This window comes from Aedes albopictus, chromosome 2 (assembly GCF_035046485.1).
Source record: "Aedes albopictus strain Foshan chromosome 2, AalbF5, whole genome shotgun sequence".
Lineage (NCBI taxonomy): Eukaryota > Metazoa > Arthropoda > Insecta > Diptera > Culicidae > Aedes > Aedes albopictus.
Window position 1 is genome coordinate 209899698 of NC_085137.1, and position 27439 is coordinate 209927136.

At 40.5% G+C, this 27439-nt stretch overlaps 2 protein-coding genes across 2 annotated transcripts; both read left to right on the top strand.

The window, feature by feature from the left end:
• The first annotated feature begins 12489 nt into the window (after nt 1–12489).
• On the top strand, nt 12490–13620 carry LOC134286337 (uncharacterized). The gene has a single exon (XM_062847943.1). The coding sequence runs from the start codon at nt 12490–12492 to the stop codon at nt 13618–13620; it is 1131 nt and encodes a 376-aa protein (XP_062703927.1).
• A 97-nt stretch (nt 13621–13717) lies between these two features.
• Nucleotides 13718–16444, top strand: LOC134286338 (uncharacterized). The gene has a single exon (XM_062847944.1). The coding sequence runs from the start codon at nt 13718–13720 to the stop codon at nt 16442–16444; it is 2727 nt and encodes a 908-aa protein (XP_062703928.1).
• Nucleotides 16445–27439: the final 10995 nt, after the last annotated feature.

Below are 27439 nucleotides of genomic sequence, written 5' to 3' on the forward strand. Positions count from 1 at the left end.
GCTTTCTGAAGGAATATCAGGCGTTTCTTAGGGAAACCCATGACAATGTACTGAAGAAATCGCAGAAATTTCTGGAGCATTTTTTGGAGGAATTCCTGAAGATTCCCCAGGAGGAATGTCTGCAGTAATTTATGGAGGAATTGTTTAAGGCATTTTTAGACGAACTCCTAAAAAAATCTTTGTTGAAAATTTTAAGGGAATTTCTGAGATGAATTATGGATGAAGTTCCTGCAGAAATATTCTTATAGGTTATTGAAGAAATCCCTAGCGGAATTTTTGGTGGAGTATATGGCAAAATCCCTGAAGAAATCAGTGAAGGAACCCTACAAACATTGTTGCTATACAATAGATGAATAAATCTTTCCTTAGTTGGATTTAGAAAATTTTGGCTGAAGAAGCTGTTTTCAGCTGTCATTGTTAGTTACCCGCAGAAATACCTAATAGAATCTCTGGTGAAATTCCTCTGAAGCCCTTGAGAAATTCTTGAAGAAATCTTCGAAAGATCCGGAGGAATATCGAATCCTGGAATGGAATATCTGGGAGAATCCCAAGAGTAATTCTTGAAGGAGACATTCCTGGAGACGCTCTTGAGCAATTCCTGAAAGAGTTGAATTAAACCCGATGTCGTTCCAAGGAGTTTGGTGACTGCATTGCCGAGAAATTCAACATCTAGTTATTATTATTGACTCTTTATTATGGAAAAATTCAGTCCGAGGCAGGCTCATCTTCACTATTGGAATAGTTTATTTCTTGAGAGAATTAATCTGGAGCTCTAAATTATTGATAATCTTGAATTGACTTCAATTACAAAATAGTATAATGGCCAGGGAGAGGGGATGTCCAAGGGCCACTTGGCTACGCCCATGAGCCCCGACATACCTGAATCGCTCAACAGACAATACTGATCGACCATTAAAACAACAACCAAATAACAAAATTCGCCTTGCCAAAACCATATCTTATAAAATGTTTACTCAATGATCGAAAAGCTGACACAATGATGAAATCTGCTTGAACAAGTGTAGTACAATGTACATCCGGAGGAGCACTCCATCCGGAAATGTAGAACGGTTTGCAACAGCTGCATGGTACCACGCTTGGCAACATATTTTAATTGAATAGCTACGGGTTATAGAAACAACTTGTGATACAATGTGTCATATCAAGAAGTGTTGAACATTAAAAGAAGAAGAGTCCATGAAAGCTGCAATAAAATTTTGATCTCCGAAGAGTAAGAATGATAATTTTAGCGTAAATCGTGGGCAAACTGTAGGGAATTCAAACTAAAATCTTTACATAAGTTCATTTTCGTACTGTGAATATACAAGGATATACATATGTATCATCCTTCTAGCCAAGCCCGTGCACAAGGGGGGGGGATTTTGGGGGTTAAACCCCTCCCATTACCGACGCTTCTTACACTAGGCGCCCCTCCGCCTTTTGCCGAAGTTGGCAAAAACCCCTCCCTTGGCGCCACTTCTGTGCACAGGCCTGCTTCTGGCAAGCCCTCACCATTGTCTGTCCCAATTCGTAATCAAGCATCACTTGGGTAACTTACATCAAAGTGTTTTCTCTGCAACTGAGTACATCCGTTGAGCCAATTTCACGCTCAATTGTCAATCGCGCCTGAGCTATCAACAGCAGCCGTTTTCCTTCCGGTTTCCCTGCAAACGCGCGCGTAGTCTCTCCAATCAAGTGATAAACAACTTCCTGGTTCGTTCGGTGCGGGGTGATGATGTTTTGAATTGACACAGCTCCGACAACAACAATAACAAGAGAAGCAGCAAATCGACGACTACAAATCGCATTGGAGCAATCTCCGGAAAGTCACTCTGTCACGCCGTATCCGCTGCGTAGAAAATATTATCTCCGGTTCTCTCTGTCACCAGCATCGTCATCATCATCATTATCGCCAGCATCGGTATCAGTATCATCATCACCTATCCGCCACAATAAATGGTCGTCGATACCCCAACATGGCACTCAGCTGTAAACGGAAGTGGTATGACGAGGGTGCGTGAAATGTGTGAGCTGTTGTATTCAAATTTCAAAAAAGCGATATACATACATATATTGTGGTAGCAAATTCTGTTGAACCTTAGAGAAGTCTTCGATACATATTTAGCGGAGGTTATTCATACACAAACATTATGTTTCCTACGAGGCGGCAACACATGGATATGTGCATAACTTTGAAATAGCTATAGAATTGATTAATAAAGCATTTGGTTCCTGTAGAAGAACAAGTTATTAGTTTTTCTTACTTAGGAAACTGTTTACTCAATTCGGCAAACTTTTAGATAAAACTAAAAGGTATAATTGCTCCGCACACTGTTTTCTGGAAAAGTGTTTCTGAACTGAGGAATAGCAAGTGAGTATTCCTATCCTTAGCTAAAACACGATCCGGCGTATTTAATTAGGCAAGTATTGGATGCTGTTTTGTTTTACGTCAGGTGAATCAGAACACGGGAATTGACTTCAAAATGTGCTGTTTAAAACAACACTTGGATGGGTAGTTTCAAGGAAAGGGTATTGAATTGCACAGGCATGCGGTCAATATTGATTTGATCAACAAAAATGTTGAGTCCTAAAATTATTTGTACTCGCCTTGCTTTTGTGGAATCCAGACATATTGATACATAGAACAATCAGAACAGAATCGACAGCTAGTGAATGCCTTCTTCTGTGGATGTTATCCAGTGAGTATGATGAGAAACAAGATGATACCACAACCACGGTCCTTCCGACCGGATCTTCCCATAACTTCACCATAATCGTTGCGTTTGTTTGTAAGATGGGTAGGTAAACGAAAGAAAATATGCTTATGCGGAATGATTGATTCAGACATTTTTATCTCCATTTTGCTGTGCTGATGCTAATGTGAGCAAGGGGATTTTCAGAAGAAAGGAAACGGAAATCGACATTCAATCGATTGGGAATGTGGATACATCATTACATTGTACCATATTGTAATGAAGTTTAACTTGCTTCAGTAACGATAGCTTTTAAATTTTCATGATTTTGGAAGGTAACGTATGTTTACTTGAGTCCTCTCTTCAAATTTCCTCACACAATTCTACGTTCATGCTAAATACACTGAAATATGTATCTGTTACAATTTGAACACGTTAAAGCGTCATTAACATTACAAAGAAAATGTTTAAATTGCTCATATGGTCTGGGATATGGTCGTGTTATGTGCTTATTATACCTGCAAAACTTAACAGAAATAGGGTAAAAGCACTAGACTTCGCCACAGCTCTAGTCTTCGCCATGTTCAAACAAATGCCATTCATACATAAATGAAGTGGCGAAGATAAGTGCAGAATTTTAGGGGGGCGAAGTCTAGTGTTTTTACCCTATTAGTACTTGTATCACTGAACGGCAGAGCATAACGGTAGCCCAACTGGCATAATGCTTTTGCATCTGCAGCTACATCTACTAATGATCATTTTGCAATCGTAAGCAACTCTATGTCCAGTGAAAGGAAAAGGTTTGTTGACCGACCGGGAATCGAACCCTCAGCACGGTATTGCCGAATATTCGCGCGTTTACCGCTTCGGCTGTACGAGCCCTCTAATTTATAGATGTGATAAACGACCAAATAGAGAAATCTGCAGATTTATTAACACCAATGTCGGTTTCACCATTACGGTTACAATCAGGTCGCATCAATAAAAAGTAAAGAATTTTAATATTTGTATTATCCGCAAGGAAGCAATCTTGGACCGTTGCTTTTCATTATTTTCTTCAATGATGCTGCTTTGGTTTTGGACGAAGGATTGAAGCTGATCTATGCGGATGACCTGAAGCTGTATATTGTGGTGCGTTGTATAAATGATTGCAGACATCTTCAGAACTCGCTGACACTTTTCGCAGATTGGTGCCGTAGAAATAAGCTGACTATAAGCGTGGAAAAATGTCAGGTGATTACTTTCCACCGCACAGTACAGCCGATTGGTTTTCGATATCATATTGAAGGAGATCCCCTGAACAGAGTGACTAGTGTGACAGACCTAGGTGTTCGTTTGGATACTAAAATGACTTTCGATCTTCATCGCTCTGAAATAGTATCGAAGGCATCGCGTCAGTTAGGCTTCATTTCCAAAATAGCCAAGGATTTTTCTGACCCGCATTGTTGGAAATCTCTTTACTGTGCACTAGTACGCCCAATTTTGGAAAATGCCTCCGTCGTATGGCATCCGTACCAAGTCACGTGGAGCCTAAGAATTGAACGAATTCAGAGACGGTTCATCCGCTTAGCCTTGAGAAGTTTGCCTTGGAGAGATCCTGATAACTTGCCACCCTATCCAGACAGATGCCAGCTACTAGGGTTGGAGACCTTGGAGCGACGGCGAAAAGTACAGCAGTCGCTACTTGTAGCTAAACTACTTAATAGTGAAATCGATGCTCCAGCGTTGCTTTCTTCATTAAACTTCCGTGTTCCGACCATACATCTTCGAAATTCGACGTTACTACAACCAACTTTCCACCGGACCGTGTATGGCTACAACGAGCCCTTCTCAGCGTGTATTCGTGCTTTTACAGATGTGGAGGAATTCTTCGTTTTTAATGAACCGACAAGAATTTTCGCTAATCGTATAAAATCTGTGTTAAATGTCGTTTAAATGTATGTACGTAATATTAATTAATTTTATTCATTAAGACTAACATGTCAGATGAATTATTTTAAATACAAATACAAATACAAATCTACTCAGAAATGAAGTCCACAGAATTTATTACTTGTTGATATGAACAAAAAAGTCGAAACAAAATTTCGATTGAATCCCTGGAAGGATTTTCAACAGCATTCATCAAATAATTCCAGGGAGAATTTCTGAAAAAAATTCCGAAGGAGGAATTTGTTAAGATATTTTAGAAGTTTTGAAAAGAACCCTTGAAGCATTTTCAAGATGAAATCGATGAAGAAGTTTTAGATAAAATATTAAGAAGAATTTGGGAAGAAATCACTGGACTAAAAACTGAATGATTCCCCGCTATGCTCTTTTTTATGGAGGAGTTTCTCATGGAATCCCTGGAAGAAATTCAAATACACGTACATCTCGATTTAGTGGTCATATAAATTTTCATAAAATCGAAGCATTTTTTTTATTTTTAAATAAGTAAATTATACAGGGGGTGGCCAAAATGTTTGAGATAGGCAACTTTTTTTCTCCCACAAAAAAATCAACATGCTGTAATTTCTCATACAGTGCATCGAAAAATCACAAATTTTGACTGTTTATCAACCTGTTATATGTGCATCATTGAGACAAATTTGGGCTTGATTGAATAGTTTTCACGAAGTTTGAACCGTTCGGGTAAAACACTATTTTTTTTTTAGACAACTCATTTTTGAACTGTCATATCTCGGAAACCAGTGAACCGAATTGAATGATTTTTTTTAACGTTTATCAACAATATATTGATACTTAATACAACGTAATAAAATGTAATATTTTTTCAGGGCGATTTAAGTTATACCGGGTTGAAATTTTCACCCATATAGAGGAAAATAAGTCAAATTTACAATACCACACAAAAATTACTATATGTGTTCTTCCTTTAATATAATTTATTTTATTTATTTGCTACGTCTTCAACAAATGTTGTACAGACTGAAAATCTTAAATAACTATTTTACACACAATTTTCTCATCGAACATTTAGCTTATCAAAGAAATACATTACATTCAACAAAACAAAAAATAAATAATAGTAACACAAATATTCTATATCAACCAGTCGATCTACATTTTTTCTACAATACAGCATCTAACTAAATAACGAGAATGGTTTTAGCAACTGATTAAAAATATAACAAGCGCCCATAGAGAAAAGTTTTTTTATGCAAAACAATCATCTATCTATCCACAAAGTCAGCTTATTTTTTATTTTGTTTCAACTTATTCTGTTCTGTAGAAAACGACATTGAAACAGGAAGCACTAGTTAAGCGCCTTGGACGGCTCTACCGATTGCTAAAAAAAAACCGTAAAAAAGTTAAAAGAAAACCTAAAATCTGTCCAGTTTTGAATGAACTCTACAACCTGGCATCCCTAGAAACAGATCCTGATGGAAATAGATGAAAACTAGCTAAATCAATAAGCATGAATCAATTCACATCATTAAACGTACTTTTGCGTCATGGGCTGGATAAATCAATAGAATGCCGTGTAAATATCAAATATTCACATCAAATCACATTTACACGTTGGACAACATGTAAATGGTTTGTTATAAAATAAAATAGCACACAAAAAGGTCAACAATGAACCGCAGTGCACAAATTACATTGACACGTTTTTATGATACAGAAAAATGGCATTTTTTGGAAATTTCAATAAACGTCATTTACGAGAAAAGGCTGCCATCAAAGCAGTAAAACCAGTCAGTATCCCCAATTTTTTTTTCCTATTGTTGTTTGAGTGTGTAGATGCTAAAGGTAGCTTGGAAGTCAATTATTTCAACTAACTATTTCACAGATGCAGAAAATGCGTGAAAGTTAAATTTTAAAAGTCGTACAAAGCAGTTGCTCCAACATCACTACACAAATATGCTGTACAAATTACTACGTTCAATTTTCTAAAATTTTATATTTTTCCATGAAAGTACAGTGTTAAACCTTTATGATAGATAGATTCAGATTGCCGTTTTTGAAGATCATATATTTTTAAGAGCACTTTGGAAGCATTCTCGTTATTTAGTGGACACCCGTTATAAACGGTGAATCAGTAGGGTTTCCAAGTTTGAGTAGAATGGCGAAATTCCCGAAATCTTATTCCCGGCGGCCAGGTCGAGGCATGCATTGCCAAATCCTTCCATTTCTGATCCAGTATTACTTTGGACGAGACATAATCCAGCAGCCTACAATCCATATGCTTTGAAACCAGCTTGATCAAGCCCAAGTGTTCTACCGGTGGCAGGCTAAGGCATCTATACACCATTGTCTTCACGTCATTATCCGTAGCCGAGCTATCGATGTTCGACAAAAACAACGAAAAACAACCTGTGTCTGTTGTCGTCTCGTATTGCTCAGCGCTTTCGGGTTCCGTAACGTTCTTGTAGCTATCGTTTGTTCCATTCATCCCATCAGCTGTTTCAACTGGAGTGGAGTGAAGAATATTCGGTCTTGCAGCAGAGGTATCGCGTAGGGTAATCTGGTGTAGCGTATCCATGATCGTCGAAACTTGTGTTTTCAATTCGAGTATGTCGTCGTGAATAGCGTTGGGAGTAGGTGTTATTGATAAGCTTTGTTCGTCATTTCTCCAATCGTTGAATGCTAGACGACATTCGCTGCACAGCCATAACAAACCGCTCGATATAGCACGCAGTTGTTCCTTACTTATACCAACACATGACATGTGGTACGAGTTTCTGCACGGACCAGCGCACACAACAAATAAACCGAATTCGGTGTATATGCATACCGCGCACTTTTTACAATAGACCGTTGTTTCGTTATTCGATTTCATCGTTTTTATGGTAAAATTGTACTAGTTATCACAAATTTTCCACAAGGAATAGACGAATGATACTTAACTATGCAACTAGCAGAAGTTTTAACAATTTTGGGCGATTACGGACGACAAAATACGCGTTTAAATCGGAGCGATATTTGCGGGCGACGAGCAAGCACGCACTTCTTCTTCGCTTTCGCTTCGGAATTTGAGAACAGAAGTGGAAAATCTTTGGACATCAACACTAAAATTTATTGACATTGACGTAAAAAAATTACATTTTTTCGAGAAAAATCCAAAAAGTGTCTATCCATGATATTTTTTTTCAACGTTCCAAAAATATCTATGTTTTAATAGTTTGTGAAGCATTTGTATATTGTAAGTGTAAATTCAAAATTTAATTCAATTCGTTTCACTGGTATCCGAGATATGACAGATCAAAAATGATTTGTCTAAAAAATAGTGTTTTACCCGAACGGTTCTAACTTTGCGAAAGATTAATCAATCGAGCTCAAATTTGTATCAATGATGCTCATATAATAGGTTGACAAACAGTCAAAATTAAAGATTTTTTGATGCACTCCTTAAAAAGCATGTTGAACTTTTTGTGAGAGAAAAAAGTTGCCTATCCAAACATTTTGGTCATCCCCTGTATATCAAAATGTACCAAAGCATATAAAAACTGCATCAAAACTGAATTTTCGCTAAAAGGCTCGGAGTTTTTGGCATATACTAGTAATTCTCGCTAAATAACGGATAAACTTCTATTTTGCTAGCCCGTTACGATTGAAATCTTTTGTCTTTAAAAATATGTATGGTTTGCAAAAGCCAACATTTTGAGCAGTGGAGCAGTGGACATCCTACAATATCGGTTTTTTTTGCATAAATGTCCCAACAATTCAAAAAATTCAGAAAATCATTCTGGGATTCCTTTGAACATGTCTCCGATAACTTACCCTGGAATTCCTTTACGAATTGCTTCAAAAATTGTTCCAGGAATCCCTTTTGAAATTCCTCAAGGGTAATTGAGAGATTTGTGATAATTCCTTTATAGAGCGTGGTTATACTGTGTTAAATAAAAGTAAGTGAACTCAGAATAGTCTACTTTATTAAGACGGTCTCCGAAGACAACTTCCCATACATTAAATCATCATGTTACTAATTATTTCAGAAAATCTTCCATGTGTTTCTCCAAAAGAATTTTTTACGGAATCTGGCATGAATTGCTGCAAAATTTCTCTAGGTATTCTCTTGGAGAATGTATTGGAGATTCCATTACAAAACCTATCAAAAATTTCTTTGAAATTTTTAAAAAAATATCTCTAAAAAATGCAAAAATTAAAACTTTCCTCACGGATTTTTTCAAAAAATCGTCAATGGATTTATTGAGAATTTTTTATAGGAATTTGTTTGGAAAATCCTCCTGTTCTTCAAATTTCATGCTTCCAGTTTCTCCAGAAATTCTACTACGGATTCCTCCTGAAGTTCCATATCTTCTGTAAGAAAATCTTCCTAGTTTTTTTTTTTATATTTCCTCCATGGGCTCTTTTTAAAAACATTGCAGGGATTCTTATAGAAACTGTCGCCGAGGTTCCTTCACAAATTTTTCGAGAGGTTCTTTCAGAAAATCTCCCATGGTTTTTATTATAAATTCGATTAATAATTTCTTCAGAAACAGATATTGCTCCAGAGATTTCTTGCTAAATTTCTCCAAGGATTACATTGAAAAACCTTCCACAGGTTTTTCAATAATTATGTCATGGACCCTTGCTGAAATTCATCCTAGAATTCATTCAAAAAATCTATCTTGAGTTCCTGAAAAAACCTCCCAGGTATTCTTAAAGAAATTCTTTCAGGAACTCATCCAGGAAATCCTTAAGAAACTAAATCAAAAATTCTTTCATAAAATTTTCTAGGTATTTCTTTATACTTTAAAATGTACTCCGGAAATTTCGTCAAGTATTTCTAAGAAAGTCTTGCACGGATAGCTTCCAAAAATGTTGCATGAATTCTTTTAGATAAATACTGCAAAAATACTTCACGGAAATTATTCACGGATACTGTCGATGCAGGAAAGGACGACCTGGTAACCCTATACACCGATGAAGGGGCAACGGACGTCAATGGGGTCAGATGTCTACGTTGACGTCTGTCATAGTAGAAGATCATTTCCGCTGAACACGTTGCTCATTCTTATCGAACCATTGTGAAAGGTAGACCATAAGTGCACACTGAAGATACCGATATCGAAGTAAAATCTATTGAATTTGTGACAAAGTTAATACTCAAAAGGTAGTGAAAAATTATCATTTTAATGTCCATTTCTAATAATTTGTGAATTCGTAGAGTGTAGTTGGGGAAAGTTATACATCCAGTAGCTGAATTGCAGTTCTTAGTTCCAGAAATTGAGGTTGGTGAAGGTTAGGTTTGGCCAGTTAATAGTTGTAAAACCCGATTAAATCCGTAGCTCGCGTCCCAGTGAAGTGGCCCAATCCGTCCGTTGTCGAAGTAGCTGAAAAGAGAAGATACCTGAAAAGAAACCTGAAAAGAAAAGTAAATTAAAATTAATTAAAAGTTTAACTTATTTCTCGAGGATTTCGGCTTTCAGTCAAAGAAAAGCGTTGATTTTCTTATCTCATCGCCAACGTTTCGATCCAGATGTTGGGATCTTCTTCGGGGCTCGAAATTAATCAATTTTGTCTAATCCCGTGTACATCTCACGGTTGATTGTCTCGTTTTTGAATTTGCACTGCACAAGTCTCATGTACTGCCAGCACCCTCGAAGGTAGTGGGTGGGTGGTACAAAATGGAAGGTCTACACCAGGTGGATCCACGACACTTGCCAACACTGCCAGAGCTAACAGCTGATCGAACATTACAATCCCCGAGAAATAAGTCAACTTCCCAGTCGAACCTCTACAATTAAAAGTTTAACGGTATAACAAATAATATTTAACAGTATTCTGCAGTTTTCGGTGCTGGGAATCGACACGTGGGGTGAGCGAGCTAAGGCCCACCGAATTGTAAGCCATTACAAGATATTCATTTGTATTTGGGGTTAAGTGTACTTACCATTTTGTTTAATTTTTAGTTGAAGCTTACATAATACATAGTTCGCTGTCAAAACGGAACGCTTTTTCTTCGCACCCCGCCCCCTCGGCAAACCTTCAAAATTCGTGTGCAATGGCAGGACAATACGACGACCGCCCTACGGGGGGCTGCATTGGCTGTCAGCGACCGGATGAGGTGGAAGACATGGTCCAGTGCGACCATTGCGACGTGTGGAGCTATTACACTTGCGCGGGGGTGGACGAGAACATCGCCAACCACTCTTGGGTTTGCGGCCACTGCACCGGCCGGCAAAGCGACGATGCTATCACCGTACATAGTGCGTCCAGTCACCGTAGTACGTCGTCGGTGTTCTCCGTTTGTTTGAGTCAGATGGTGGAACGACAACAACTCGAATGCACCCGTATGGAGATAGAGCTACAGCGCCGTCATTTGGATGAGCAGCAACAGCTTATCGACAAGGTGCTCGACGGAGCCGATGCGAAGGGCAATCGCGATGATGGTTTCCCATGCGAAGAGACCAATGCGTTAACTTCGCCGTCGTCCAACAAGCGACTCAAAACGCCACCTCCTCCTGGCGCTCCTCTAGTACCGAAACCCCGCCGGTCATTGCCACCGACTGAGACACCGAGGACAACCGCACCGGTTGTGGTTTCTATTCCTCTCTCGGTGCTCGCACCAGGTACCGTAGACTCTTTGAAGCGCAAGAAAGATCCCCAAGTGGCAGTGAAGGAGCTCAAGAAACGAGTTGAGCAGTGCGAGCAGCGCGCCAATCCTACTCCTGAACAACTTGCCGATCTCCAAGCCCAATTGGAAATGTGCCGAAAGCTTCTGGAACGTTTCCAGGCCAACAAGCAACCCGCTGAGCGGGGTCAACAAGCGGAGCCATCTCAGCCGAATCCAGCGGCGGAAATATCGGGTGTGCAGAAACCTACCGGCACCATTCCGAAAGCGAGCCGGACATTACCAACGATTCCGGACGAGTCCGGAGCAGTTGGTGGAGCATTTCGGCCGGATCATGTCTGGCCACTTAAGGTCCCGGTAAGCCAAACGGGTTCCTTTTCGGTAAGTCAACCAAATGCTCTGTTGCGCCCGATGGAGAATCCAGGTAAACGTCAAGCCTTGAGTAAATTCCTAGAAAATATGAACCAACATGACATTAGCTATTGCCCCACGACCAACATTCCAACTTCCCGTGTGCAGCTGCGAAACGACGCGCGCCCGGAAGAAAGACAGACTCCTCCTATTTATCCCCGAGAGCAGCTGCGAGACTCATTCGTGTCCTCCAACAACGATTCGTACAATTTCGTACGCGAACTAAATTCAACCAGCCTGCCTTTAAGGGAACCTCCCACGCGCGCGGTTGAATCGTCTCAGACCCCTCGTCAGTCAGATAGTGTTCAACACAATCCAACAATTCCCAACCACGAACAGTACGTCCAACGCAGCAGCAGCTAGCAGCTAGGCAGTCCCTGGCTAAGGAACTCCCCCGATTTTCTGGCGATCCCGCGGAGTGGCCGATATTTTTCTCCAGCTACCGCTACACCACCGAAGCTTGCGGATTCTCAGATGGGGAGAATATGCTCCGTCTTCAGCGATGTTTATCGGGACCGGCGCTCGAAACAGTACGCAGCCGATTAGTGTTACCTGCAGCTGTACCCCAAGTCATCGAAACCCTCCGAATGCGATTCGGCAGACCGGAGTTGCTAATTAATGCTCTACTCCGGAAGGTTCGCGAGATTCCGGCTCCAAGGTCCGACAAACTGGAAGGACTAATCGACTTCGGCATGGCAGTGCAAGCGTTGTGCGACCACATTGAGGCTGCAAACGAACGTGTCCATCTTTCCAACCCATCGCTGCTTCAGGAATTGGTGGCAAAGCTTCTCGCGGATCAACGAATGATGTGGGCCGGATAGACGGAGATTTCAGCAAGTGGACCTCAAAACCTTTGGCGATTACATGGCGGCGGTGGTGCAGGATGCCACAAGTGTGGTGACCTTCGAACCGGACGTGAAACGCAGCGGCGCCCGCGACCGTCCGAAGAACAAGGGATTCGTCAACTCTCATGCGAAGGAACCATCGGAACCCGTGAAATCATCCCACGAGCCGAAAGACGAGTCGAAGCAGTTCAACTGTCCATATTGCAAAAGAGAAGGTCATCGGGTTCGCGAATGCCAGGCATTCAGGTACCTACACGTCGACGATCGCTGGAAGCAAGTACGGTCACTCGGCCTATGCCAGAATTGTCTTTATAACCACGGAAGACGTGGGTGCCGAGGACGGAAAACCTGTGACATTGACGGCTGCCAATTTCGCCACCATCCGCTCCTGCATTCTTCCAAGGGTCCTCAACGATCTTCTGATGCGTTGGTTCAGGTGGCAGAGAATCACACCCATCGTCACCTTACTTCCGGAACCCTATTCCGAATTATTCCGGTAACGTTGCACGGCATGAGCAAGTCAATCGATACGTTCGCTTTCCTCGACGAAGGTTCGGATCTAACCTTGGTGGAGAATGATCTGGTGGCCTCGCTAGGAATAAAGGGGACGCAACTACCATTATGTCTCCGTTGGACCGGGAATACTTCAAGAGTGGAGAAGAATTCGCAGCAGATAACGATCGAAATCGCTGGTCTCGGGCAGGAAAAACGGCATAAACTGCTTAATGCGAGAACCGTGACCAACCTTGGCCTACCCGGTCAAAGTTTCCAAGTGGATGAGACTGCACAACAGCACAGACACCTGAAGGGAATTCCAATTACCAGTTATCAAACTGCGGTACCCAAAATTCTGATTGGGGTGGACAATTTGCGACTAGCATTACCGCTGAAAGTACGAGAAGGTGACGGAACAGCGCCAGTGGCAGTGAAAACCAGGCTGGGGTGGTGCGTCTACGGCCCGCGAGGAACCAGTAGACAGGAATCGTATAGCTTCCACGTGTGCGAATGTTCCTGCGATGAAGAACTCCACGAAGCGGTGAAGAAATTCTTCGCTGTCGAAGAAGCGGGTTCGACGCCAGCGCAAACCTCTCTGGCAAAGGAAGATGAGAGAGCGCTAGCTATCATGGAAGCTACGACCCACAGTGGGTGACCGGTTTGTGACCGGGCTTATTTGGCGAGAAGATGAAGTAGAGTTTCCGGACAGCTATTTTATGGCAGTGCGCCGACTGGAGTGCCTCGAACGAAGGATGGACCGCGACCCTGGACTGAAAGAGAATCTTTACCGGCAAATCGGTGAATACCAGGAGAAAGGCTATGCACACAAGCTCACAACTGAGGAGATGGAAGCAGCAGATCCGAAGCGAATCTGGTACCTCCCAGTCGGAGCGGTTATGAATCCCAAGAAACCGGGGAAAGTCCGAGTCATCTGGGACGCTGCGGCCAAGGTGAACGGCGTATCGTTAAACAACAAGCTCCTGAAAGGCCCGGATCAACTGACGTCTCTTCCGGCAATACTTTTTCGCTTTCGGTTGTATGGGGTGGCCGTTACTTCGGATATCCAAGAGATGTTCCATCAAATCCGAATTCGTAAAGAAGACAGGGACTCTCAACGTTTCCTATGGCGTGCCAAGCCGACCGATGCACCCACGGTCTACGTGATGGACGTAGCTACATTTGGAAGCACTTGCTCACCGGCGTCAGCGCAATTTATCAAGAACCGGAATGCGGAGCTACACAGCGAGCTCTATCCAGAGGCGGCAAAAGCGATTGTCGACGACCACTACGTCGACGATTATCTGGCGAGTTTTAGCTCATGGGAACAGGCAGCAAAGGTGGCATGCGATCTGCGGCTCGTGGGCAACGGCGGATTCAACTTGCACAACTGGCGGTCTAATAGTGCCTCGGTTCTAGAAGCGCTGGGAGAGGCACCTCTTGCGTCGGTCAAGCAGATAAGTTTGGCTGACGGCGTGAAAACCGAAAGAGTTCTCGGAATGCTGTGGAGTCCTTCGAGCGACGAACTGAGCTTCTCTACCCAGATGAGTGAAGAAGTCCAATCCCTGATCAATACAGTCACGAGACCGACGAAAAGGCAAGTGTTGCGTTGCGTGATGACCCTATTCGACCCTTTAGGATTACTCTCGCCATTCATCATTCACGGAAAGGTCTTGATCCAGGACCTATGGCGAGCAGGCACTTCGTGGGATGAGCAAGTCAACGAAGAAATCTACGCGAAGTGGCACAGATGGGTGCAGATGATCGGTTACATCGCAGATATACGAATCCCGCGGTGCTACTTCCGAAACGCCGACCAGTACACGTACCAAAACTCAGAGCTCCACGTTTTTGTCGACGCAAGCGAGGTTGCGTACTCTTGCGCGATTTATCTACGCACTCAAAGTGAGGGTGGTGACTCACAATGCTGTCTAATCGCCACTAAATCGAAAGTCGCCCCGCTGAAGCCCTGGTCAATTCCGAGACTCGAGCTGCAAGGCTGTGTCTTGGGAGTACGATGGTCGAAATTCGTCAAGTCAGAACTCAATATTCCCATATCTAAGATGATGTTCTGGACAGATTCCAGAACGGCTTTGGCTTGGATCAAATCCGACCCAAGGAATTATCGACAATTCGTCTCGTTCAGAGTAGGAGAGATTCTGGAGCATACAACTTCGAACGATTGGCGGTGGGTACCGTCGAAGGCCAATCCGGCGGATGAGGCTACCAAGTGGGGAAGCGGCCCGTATTTCGATAGAAATAGCAAGTGGTTTCAAGGACCACATTTTCTGCGACTTCCGGAGAACGAATGGCCTCGTTCGAGCGATCAAGTGTCTACTACCAGCGAAGAAATGCGTGCATCGATTCTGTACCACTGTTCCTTCGAACCCCCGATAGATTTCGACAGATTTTCATCGTGGAATCGAATGCTGCGAGCGATAGCATACGTCTTGAGATTCCTGAACAACTCGAATAAGAAGCGATCATTGCGCACTGGGCAGCTATCCCAAACAGAACTCCAATTAGCGGAAGTAACACTCTTCAAAGCGGTGCAGCGTGAAACATACCCTGACGAGATCACGGCGTTATGCAACAAGGCACCGAACGAGAGCGGGCAGGAGGTCATAGGAAAACATAGCTCGATCTTCCAGCTGTTGCCGATGCTAGACAACAGCGGTCTGCTGCGCGAGCGTGGACGGATCGGGTCTGCTGAAGATATACCGTTTAATGTACGCCATCCGATTATCCTTCCTAGGAACCACCGAGCTACCGAGCTGCTGGTGTTAGATTATCACCAACGTTGCCAGCATGGGAACTCTGAGACAGTGGTGAATGAGATACGCCAATTCTACAACATCCCAAGACTGCGATCGGTGGTGAAGAAAATTTGTCGGGACTGCGCACTGTGTAAAGTTCGCCGAGCCAGGCCAGCTATTCCACCGATGGCGCCACTTCCTGCGGCGCGACTTGCCCACCATGAACGAGCGTTTACCTACACCGGTGTGGATTATTTCGGGCCGCTGGTAGTCAAGCTGGGAAGATCCAATGTGAAGCGGTGGATTGCATTATTCACTTGCCTAACATTACGTGCTGTTCACTTGGAAGTAGCGTATACATTATCAACCGAGTCCTGCATATCCTGCGTTCGCCGATTCGTTGGCCGCCGAGGACCGCCCGCCGAGTTCTTCAGCGACAACGGGACAAATTTCCAAGGGGCGGATCGAGTGCTGCGACATCCAATTAGTCAGGGACTGTCTACAACGTTCACCGGTACCAACACCAAATGGAACTTTATTCCGCCAGGAGCACCCCACATGGGCGGAGCGTGGGAGCGCTTAGTTCAGTTGGTGAAGGCAGCCATGCAAGAAGCATATTCGGAGGGAAAGCTCAACGACGAGGGGCTGCAGACGCTGGTCGTGGAGGCTGAAAGATTGGTCAACTCAAGGCCTCTGACGTATTTGCCACTGGAAGCTGAGGAATAAGAGGCGATCACGCCCAATCATTTTTTGCTGCTTAGCTCTAACGGATTGAAACCTCATAGTGGGGAAAACGATGCTTCAGAACACGGACACTATCCCGAGTTGGTCCGTCGGAAAATACTTGGAAGAACATGGGAGCTGATTCAACGCCAGCTGGATGTATTCTGGAAGCGCTGGTTTGTTGAATACCTGCCGGTGATTCGTCGGCATCCAAAGTGGTTCGAGGAAACTCGAATGCTACGAGCAGGAGACTTGGTCATGGTAGCTGAGCCGACAAAGCGAAATGGATGGGAGCGTGGACGGGTCGTCCGTACTGTCCCAAGTCCGGACGGCCGACATCGACGAGCGTTTGTGCAGATAGGGAGGAAAACTCTGCTGAGACCGGTGTCACGGTTAGCCCTCCTCGACCTGAGAAGTAGCAGTGAAGCTCCGGACATTCCCGGACTACACCCGGGGGAGACTGTCGATACAGGAAAGGACGACCTGGTAACCCTATACACCGATGAAGGGGCAACGGACGTCAATGGGGTCAGATGTCTACGTTGACCTCTGTCATAGTAGAAGATCATTTCCGCTGAACACGTTGCTCATTCTTATCGAACCATTGTGAAAGGTAGACCATAAGTGCACACTGAAGATACCGATATCGAAGTAAAATCTATTGAATTTGTGACAAAGTTAATACTCAAAAGGTAGTGAAAAATTATCATTTTAATGTCCATTTCTAATAATTTGTGAATTCGTAGAGTGTAGTTGGGGAAAGTTATACATCCAGTAGCTGATTTGCAGTTCTTAGTTCCAGAAATTGAGGTTGGTGAAGGTTAGGTTTGGCCAGTTAATAGTTGTAAAACCCGATTAAATCCGTAGCTCGCGTCCCAGTGAAGTGGCCCAATCCGTCCGTTGTCGAAGTAGCTGAAAAGAGAAGATACCTGAAAAGAAAAGTAAATTAAAATTAATTAAAAGTTTAACGGTATAACAAACAGTGCTGAAAAATTCATTTCGTCATACCTAAATTCAACTACCTACAGATCATTTTAGAAGCTGAACCTGAATATATGGTATATGAAAAACTTGTGTGGCTAGACCAGTTCTGCAAGAAAGTCACGGAAAAACCGCTATTTTTCGAATATTTAAGGTAAATGTCACGGACTACCTTCGAAAAATGCCAAATGATATTCACGGTGAATATCAATTGGCATTTTCCAAAGGTAGTCCGTGACATTTACCTTAAATATTCGAAAAATAGCGGGTTTTCCGTGACTTTCTTGCAGAACTGGTCTTGTCGCACAAGTTTTTCATATACCATATTCTTGGGTTCAGCTTCTGAAATGAGCTGTAGGTGGTTGAATTTAGATATGATGAAATGAAATTTTCAGCACTGATAACAAATAATATTTAACAGTATTCTGCAGTTTTCGGTGCTGGGAATCGACACGTGGGGTGAGCGAGCTAAGGCCCACCGAATTGTAAGCCATTACAAGATATTCATTTGTATTTGGGGTTAAGTGTACTTACCATTTTGTTTAATTTTTAGTTGAAGCTTACATATAGACTGTTTCAGAAATTATAAATACACTTTGTTTATTAAATTATATGAACTGTTCTAATGATTTTTACCAACTTCTTTCAGAGTATAGCATATTGTACTCCATATTTTTACATTTCCTTTCAATTGTCTTGATTTTTCAAAGAACAGTCGGGTTCTCTAACAAATAACATAATTTTTCAAATTTGCATTTGCACAAAGGTGTTTTTTTAATGATTTCAACATTATTTATCACTAAATACCAAAAAATATCTATATTTTAATTACATTCGCTTTCTCACCAAGTTGTCTAAGGAATGCCTTGATCAAAATTTGGGAAAAATCGATAAAGCCATTGCCACGACATTTTTTCGGAGATCAAGTTTCTTATTTTTTAAGGTTTTCTACGCAACATAAGAACTACCACGCAGTTTCTTAGCTTTCCTGAACGCATCTAATCTAAACAAACTTATTTTTTCAGCTCATTCGATCCTTCAAATAGCAAAGCTTGTCATACTATAAAAACGAATGCAGTAAGCAGTAATTAAGACATTCGTTTGCTTAACGTTTGTTGCTACTGGTTTTGTTGAGAAATTTGAAACAAAAATGTTTGTTTTGAGAAGGCCCGTAATGGTGGTTCTTGATTAAATATTCCAGTAAAAATTACTCTTACCAATCGAGAAATATATTTTATTATCGATACAGCAATTTTTATTGTGTTTGGAAATTAAATATTTTATCTGTGAGGTTTTTTCTTTTCTACTATGCTACATTTTTTTACCACTTTGTGCAACTTCAAATTTTAATCAACTAGTTTACAGAGCCCTATTTTTTAACTTTTACCAGAAACATCAACAAAATTGGTATTATTTGCTTCGTTAGCATATTTACTATAAGAGCTAGAAGAAACTTTTTTGGATAATGTGCTCAAATTGAAATGGCAGGTTATCGTTAGTGTATTTATAATTTCTGAAACAGTCTATAATACATAGTTCGCTGTCAATACGGAACGCTTTTTCTTCGCACCCCGCCCCCTCGACAGATACATTAAGAATCAAAAATTCAGAACTCCTTCAAAATTTTCTCGAAGCTTTCTCAAAATTATTTTTAAAATATCGCTTTAGAAATCCAGCAGGAGATTATTAGGGGAATTCTCAAGATACTGTTCCAAAAATTTCATAAAAAAGTCATACAAAATCCCCCAATAATTCCTTCAGAAATTTTTCTACAAATTTTTTCAGGTATTTTTCTAGGCACTCATAAGGAACGGCTGAAGGACATTCTTGTAGAGATTCATGCAGAAATTCACACAGTTATTTTATCAGAAATTCCGCCTGGTATTCTTCTACGTATTTTCTCAGAAATTTCTCCGGAATTTCCTAATTAGCTATGATTTTATCATGACAGCACTGCAAATAATTTATCACACATCTTGTCGGTAATTACAATAACCTTTTTATAGAATTTGCTGCAAATTTTGGTATTCAATCGAGCGGAGTGCATGCCAAGATATTATGAGGCATCTAATAAAAATATCAGAAAGATGTTACGATTCTTGGTGAGAAAGCCATAAGAAACCTTGAAAGAAGTTTGTTAGAAAGCTTTGAGGAAAAGTCTGGCGAATGGGCAGCTAGCATGCATCCGCCAAAAATTACTAAGGCATCTTTAAAAAAATATCGACAGAGAATCGCCCCATATACTTCGCTCATCGTGGTAATCGACAAAGCGAGAGATATTTGTAAAAAATTAAGTCAGCAAGGGTAGTTTATGACTAAGGTGAAACTGGAAGCATTTCCTCAGTTTTTTGGTTTTTGATTTTTTAATAAATAACGAAGCAATATTTTCAAAATCGGTTTTCGTACACATGTAGAGTATGGATCAAGGTATCTTCTGAATTTTTTTGAGGTGGAAATTGTTTTCTATTTTCTCAGAAACCATTTTTTTGTAAAATTTTGTTCAAAAATGGTTTTTGCAAAAACGAAAAACATTTTCCACCACGAAAAAATATCAGGAGATACCCTGATACATACTCTTCATGTGCACGACAACCGAATTTGAAAATATTGCTTCGTTGTTTTATTAAAAATCAAAAACCAAAAAATGAGGAAATGGATCCAGTTTCGCCTTAAGGCAAATATATATAAAGCTAGTATGCCATGAGGTTTGCTTTGGCGCTATTATAGGTGCTTTACAATACAATTTATTGATATGAAGTGCTTCGCTTGTCAAAAGGCTGAAAACGCCTGCATTATAGGTCATCATATTACAAACTGCAAGTTTTCAACTAATTGGATTCCGTCGTTGGGGGTGAGAATGGGACAAAAATGCATTCTTCCACATTCATTGTTCAATAATTTTTGCTTCTTTGCGTGAAAAAGTCCTTCGATCACTGGAATCTTTGGTAATGCATGCACAAAGGATGAAAAACAAATACTTGGAGTTCATCAATTTTCCTTAAAACTGCAAGTGTATGAAAAATGACCCATTATTACCCCTTCGAGGGTAATGCAAGGTAACCGAGTTTGTTCCGCATTACTAACAAAACAAGTTAATTATGTTCTGGTCAAGGTTGACATTACTTATCAATAATAAATTGTATGATGGATATGATTTTGAGATTCTAAAAAGTATCAATTCATCTAAAAGTGTGATGTTTCGTCGACCTTAAGGCCACCGCATCAAAAAATAACTAATTGCTTTAGACACCTATTTTTGTTTTGACAGGAACTGATGTCAACTACGAGGATGCCACCATCAAATATTTGATTCGACATTCACAATAGTTTATAAGATATTTTTTATCCATAGCCAACGGATCCCTGAAGTCATACCGATACGCTAGACATTGTCTGAAGCTCTCGACAATTTCAAAATTATTCCTGATGAACATCTCACACACATTACTGTTGTGTACATGCATGTAAAAGTGCGATTACATGCATGTACTCTACAGTAATATGTGTAAGATGTTCATCTTATCTTTTTCGAAGGAGATTTGAAGAGTAAAAAGAAGCAAACCATGTGTGATCGAGTTCAGTTCTGCGCATCCTGGGAAACAATCAAGTTGCTCCGTAGCTTGAAGGAATCGATGCGCCCCTGTAGTGAATGCAGAATCGTGGGTTCAATTCCCGCATGAGCACGTAGATTTCTGTTGTGTTTTTATATATAAGAGAAGAAAATTTCAATAGCATAAGGAAGATTTTTCTTACCTTAAAGGACATGGCAACGATTTTAATGACTGGGAATAAATAAAAAAAATATACCTGAACTACTGATCACTCCGTGAATAAGTTACCGCGATGATGGAAAAGAAGAGTGCTATTCGCTATAAATGGACATTTTAACATTCCTAGACTGACAACCAAATTAAAAATGCCTACTCTTAATTTCGAAACAACTCACTTGATTAAGACATAACCGTCTATTCGCAGAACACCTTCTTGTCTTGGCGTTTCCTTGAATCGGAGTGATAAACTATTTCGCCACACGCTTTTCCATTTGTTCGTCAACCCCCTATAATAGACCTATATTTTTTGTAGGTAGCACTAGCAACAGTGGGGGAAGGATCGAAAGCTTAATCCTGACGGCAGCAGCCGTGCATGGTGTGTGAATGATGCCGGTTGAGTCCTGTACGAAAATAAACTTACCCTATTCCGTTTGGTGTTAGCAAGTGGTGTGGCGCGGTTAGCATGTACCCTTTGGGTCCTTTTTAACAAAAGTGGTTATTTTTCTTCTAGTAGGGACTTGCGGTCGTTCGCCATTTATCCGACGACGACGACGACGACAACGGCGGCGTTTTCGTTGTTAGGATCAAGTATAAAGGGGAACTACACTGACTAGCACACACATATACAGAAAGTACAAATCTCAAGAAGTCTCGACACGTGATTTTGTGTGCACAAACGTTTCTCTGATTCAGTGGTGATCAACGTTAGCAGGTCATATGTGAAAATCCTAGGTTAAGTCCATTGACCAATCCAAATTCCTGTGTAGTAGTGGTTTGTGTTCAGATTTCCCGTGTTAATCTATCTGTAAGAACTTTGTAAACATCTTTTGTTCTCACGTATATGGATAGGCTTGCAGTAGGTTTCGTGAAACATTTTTTGGACAACTCAATAATAGTTACAATTTGTTGAAGTTTTTCAGAAACAAATCAGGCCAAACATTTCAATAGGTCCTATCTGCATTTGAGAGGCTCTCTTTGTTCACTTTCTCTTTCAATTATTGCAATGTAATGGTACACTTTTCAACTATTTTTGCAGTACAACTCAAAAGACGATTGTTTTGACCATCGTTCAATGCAAGGAGACAATTGTAATACAAATAAACAGCTGAGATATTAACGAAAGAGAGGGAAACCAAAGAGAGCATCTCTTCTGCAGATAGGACCTTTAGACATGATTGTCCTGAAATGCCTATCTTCATCATTTTATCTTTCTCCAGTAGATGTAAAACGGTTCAATTCGTTTCAATCAAAACTCTCACAAATAACGGGTTCAGTGGTCTCATGGATACCACTTTCGATTCTCATCCAGAATGTCGTCCCTTTTCGCCAAGTTTGAATCTCATCGATTTATTATCTCTCTCTTCTCCAGATAAACAACTTATATTCAAATGGTAGTAGCTTTTTTAACAGAAGTTGTTTTCTACCGTTACCTCACAGTAATCTACCACATTTCCCCCCATCAAATGGCATCCATGTACCAACGTGAATCCTGTGTCACACAGCTCTTCCAAACTCCGATATCCCAGAATGAGCTTGTGCAGGCGCAGAAGGAGTATGTCGTGGGCAAGCACATACAATTATCACTTCTTCTCCCTTCCACGCATTTACATGCAAACTGACGTAGCAGGCGTCTTTCCCACCTAAAAAAAAGAGATCACCAACACTCGCAAACTGAAGATGTCTGTCAGTCCCAAGTATGTCGTGATCTCATTGTTCATCTGATTATCTGATATTTGGTGAGTCAGGACTCCTGTCATAGGAGTAGCAACTACAGACAGTCAATCTAGCTCAACTCAACCAAAACTCCTGCTAAAACTCTGAAGTTTCGACATAATATATCCTAATATATTGTAGAATGAACTGTTTCACGACTAAAAAGTGATGATATTTCAGGCCGAACATGTCTAAAGGTCCAATCTGTAGAAGAGAGGCTCTCTTTGATTTCCCTCTCTTTCGTTAATATCTCAGCTGTTTATTTGTATTATGGTTGTCTCCTTGCATTGAACGATGGTCTAAACAATCGTCTTTTGATTTGTACTGCAAAAATAGATGAAAAGTGTACCATTACATTGCAATAATTGAAAGAGAATGTGAACAAAGAGAGCCTCTCAAATGCAGATAGGACCTATTGAAATGTTTGGCCTGATTTCTCCAAGTCACTGAACTGACCCGTTAAGTTGAAAACCCCTGCTCTCATATCTCTCTCCCCCCAAGCTGATTCTTGTTGTGAGAAATGTTAACGTTTTATGAATTCCACTTCATCAGAATTGCTGCGCCTGGTTGTAGCTATACCTCCTGCTGGGCTTTTCTGACGCGCTCGTTTATTTTTTTCCCTCTTCTGTGGTTGTGAAGCAATGTTTGGACAAAAAGCCATATTTCGCATTCAAAGCACGTAGCAATAGATCAAAAGCTCATCTTAAATGCTGTTGCCGTCGGAGTGCGAGCTCCTGTTTGTGTATGTGTGGTTGGTGAAGAATGAGTGGCTGCTGCTGCTGTGTGGCGCTATCACACTCCATCGTACACATATAAGAGAGCATCGCCACCGACGCTGCCAAATGAAGACACTCTGCATTCATGGGATGATGCTTCGAAAGTGGTTTTTTGTTGACCCCGCCGCGTTCAGCTGCTTGGCGCATCATAATCGCATCCAGGACTTGGGCGCTGGCTGACGGATGATGCGATATGGTGGTCGCGGTGTGGAACGGCAGCAGTTGCATATTTTGCTAATGGTTCCCCTGTTTGTGGTTGCCGGGCCCTTGGAATACGGGGCTTAACATATCTGGCGAATGTATTCAGGTGCAGGCAAGAAGACGAACCAATGCTTGTGTGAGAAAGTAATCCAGTTAAGCAATTGAGTTAACCTTTTGGAGCCGAATTGTTTCGCCGCTGATATCAGACGGGAAATAGCCAATAAATACAGATATTCCAACTTACCTTTGCCAATGATTCGTCAGATGAAAGCAAAAAGATGCAGACTGTCAACATCCAGCTCCTATAGCACTTATACATACAATTAAAAATAAAATCATCTAAATTGGCGCAAAAATCGTCCTTTTTCAACCTCTCCCCTCCCCCTATGTCACACTTTCCGTATGAGACCTCAAACATTTAAGGGTCATAGTATGGGTCGTCACGTTATGCAAAAGCCCCCTAAAGCATAACGTAATTTGTGCATGGCTCCTAAGTCATGTCTAAAGTTTCTTTCTATAGACTTCCTCAGGAATTCAGTAATAGCAATAGAATAACCAGCCACAGAAATCCAATGTCGCGACTGTTCGTGTGACTAACATCTAGTTTGCCTCGCCCTTACAGCGTCAGTAGCGGTACTATAAGTGTCAAATAAATTTTGTTTACCAAAACAAAAGGTCCTCTACAAGATGTACACTTAAACATAATCAATTATTACAACTAAAGTTATTAAAATAATTAAATAGGAAAACTGAGTACAGCGCCATTGGCGTTCTAGTGTATTTCTATTGTAATAGCCCAGAAATTATTTATGAGATTATTTTGGAATATCTTCAACTTGCCTTCCCTGCAATGATTCGTTTTGAAAAAAAAAAATCAGGCATTCTTTATGAAATACTTTCAAAAATTCTTTTAGAAATTTCTTTGAGAATTGATTAAATTTTTTCTAGGGTTTCCTTAACAAAAAAATACTTCTTAGATTCTAATTTCTCTTAGAAATAATTATAGAGATTTTTTGACAAATTCCTACGGGGATTTTTTAAGATTTTTTTTCAGGAACTCCTCTGGAAATTCCGCTTGGGCTTTGTTCAGAAATGTTTCTAGATATTCCTTCAGAAGTTTCTCTGAAACCTCCTTGCAAAAACTATCTTGGATTCCTTCCAAAATTGCTCCTTGGGTGCTTTTGGAAAATCCTACAGGGATTCCTTTTTAGGAAATACGCTTTCCTTCTCATATTTCCCTTCAGAATTTCCTAATAAAATCATGTCGTAATTCCTTTGGAAGATTCTTTGGGGTTTCTCTAGAAATGCTTCTTCGGCTCCTTCATAATAAGGGAACCAATTATGCAAGATTTTAAAATTCTATCATCAATTCAGAGGCACTTGTTCAGCAGGGTGCTCTCAAATAAATCCTTTTATTTTTTTTGTGTCTTTTGAATTTTTTTTTAAGATTTTGGTTTGAAGAGATCATATCAAAAAGAATGACTAGGTGCCGTAATTGCTTTAATTTTGAAGATAGCGAATTTAGGAAAGTAGGATTGGGAATTTCTCACTAACTTTTTCATGTATCCTGAACTCTGGAAGTACATAGTCAACGTTAAAGAGCCTCATCCTGGAATAACGCTTTAGCCTTGACCTAGGCTTGTGTCAGATTCGACTACATATCGATTTCTTTAACTTCCTTGTTGGTGCTTCGTCGCCACGAGTCCTTGGGCCTGCCTCTGCTGCGGTGTCCTGCTGGATTTCAATCCGCTTTCACTAATAGATTTTGTCTCGGTCCTTTCGCAAAGTGTGGCAGACTCACCTTACCTCCATTAGCGTTCTCGAATTTCTGTGGATATCAGTTTCTGATTGCATCGTCGATGGAACTCAGTATTCGAAATTCAGTTGAACGGCCACCAGGCTCGATTTATAAACCGTAGACAACGGTTGATGAAAACCTGCAGCTTCTGTGTGGTGCCTACTGACTTGCACCACGTTTTACTGGCGTACAACAGCACATATTTAACGTTGTAATTGGAAATTCGAATTTTTCTTGCGTTGCTCTGACGCTATCTGGCTGAAAAGATATTGGAATTTTCGACCTTCTCCACTGCCTGCCCAGCTACTGTGAAGTTGGAGAGGTTGTCCATGTTGATATCCAACGATTGGGTTTTGCTGACGTTAATGATTGAACCCGCCGCAGATGAGCGATTCCAAGCAACAGCATCAAAATTAAGGAAATTTTTTAATTCATGATTTTCTATGAACTGAAACTTTGCACAGTTTTTCAGTTCCATCTAAATCGCCATTTTTCGATATCAAATTTTTATTTTGAATCACGACTAACTTTTCGAAAGGGTGTATGTGAAAATGGTTCAAAAATATTCAAAAATCTATACAGCCAAAATGGTTCGTTCGATTGCTATGAATTTTTCAGCAAAGTTAGATAACTAAATGGTGATTCCTATGAAAATATACACTGTGAAAAAAACATCTTTTTTAACATTAAAAATATCATTTTTGTCACAAAAACTCAAATATCTCAAAACCCTTTTTTTTTACCAACGCAATTTTTTTAGGGAAAACGGTCCATTGTATTAGCAATCTACCATAAAAATTTGGTGATGGTAAACTAATAAACAAAAAAGTTATAACATTTCAAACCTTTCACAATTTTCACATTTGGTAAATATTTTTTTCTGTGTAAATTATTTCGGTCAGAAATCGCAGTTTGATGCTGATTTTATTGTTCAGCAAAGTTAGATAACTAAATGGTGATTCCTAAGAAAATATACACTGTGAAAAAAAATCTTTTTTAACATTAAAAAATATCATTTTTGTCACAAAAACTCAAATATTTCAAAACCCTATCTTTTTACCAACGCAATTTTTTTAGGGAAAACGGTCCATTGTATTAGCAATCTACCATAAAAATTTGGTGATGATAAACTAATAAACAAAAAAGTTATGACAATTCAAACATTTCACAATTTTCACATTTAGTAATAATTTTTTTTAGTGTAAATTAGGCTAATACAAATTTCGATTTTCTCTTATGTCACCGCCCCCCCGGAAAATTTTGGTCGGAATTCAACATTTTGAGGGGGGCACAAATAAAATGTTCAAGAAAATCAACAAATTTAAGGTGTAATTCGAGTTCCACAGAAACTTTCTTAATAAATCCGATGAGTTTATCTATGTTGCCTAATTGTTTGGATATTTTTCCATCGAATACATTTATTATTTATCATCCTCCCCCTTAACGAGTCAACGAGCGCTGTGACAAAAGAAGAAAATGAGATTTGTTCCTGCCTTTATTTCGGCCGGAAATCGCAGTTTGATGCTGATTTTATTGTTAATGGCCTTGCGTGAGTAAAACAAGCTGTTTTTATTATGTATTATGTATATTATATGTACAGTAATGTTCCGATTTTATCACGCCCTCCGCGCATTAGTCGTTTATTCATTATTTGCTGTTACATTTGAGGACAAGTGTTTTCCCTCTTCTTCAAAATGAATGTTGAAAGCGTGTTTTGCAACGTTAAAAATATTGAAATGGGTATAGATGTTGAAGTATA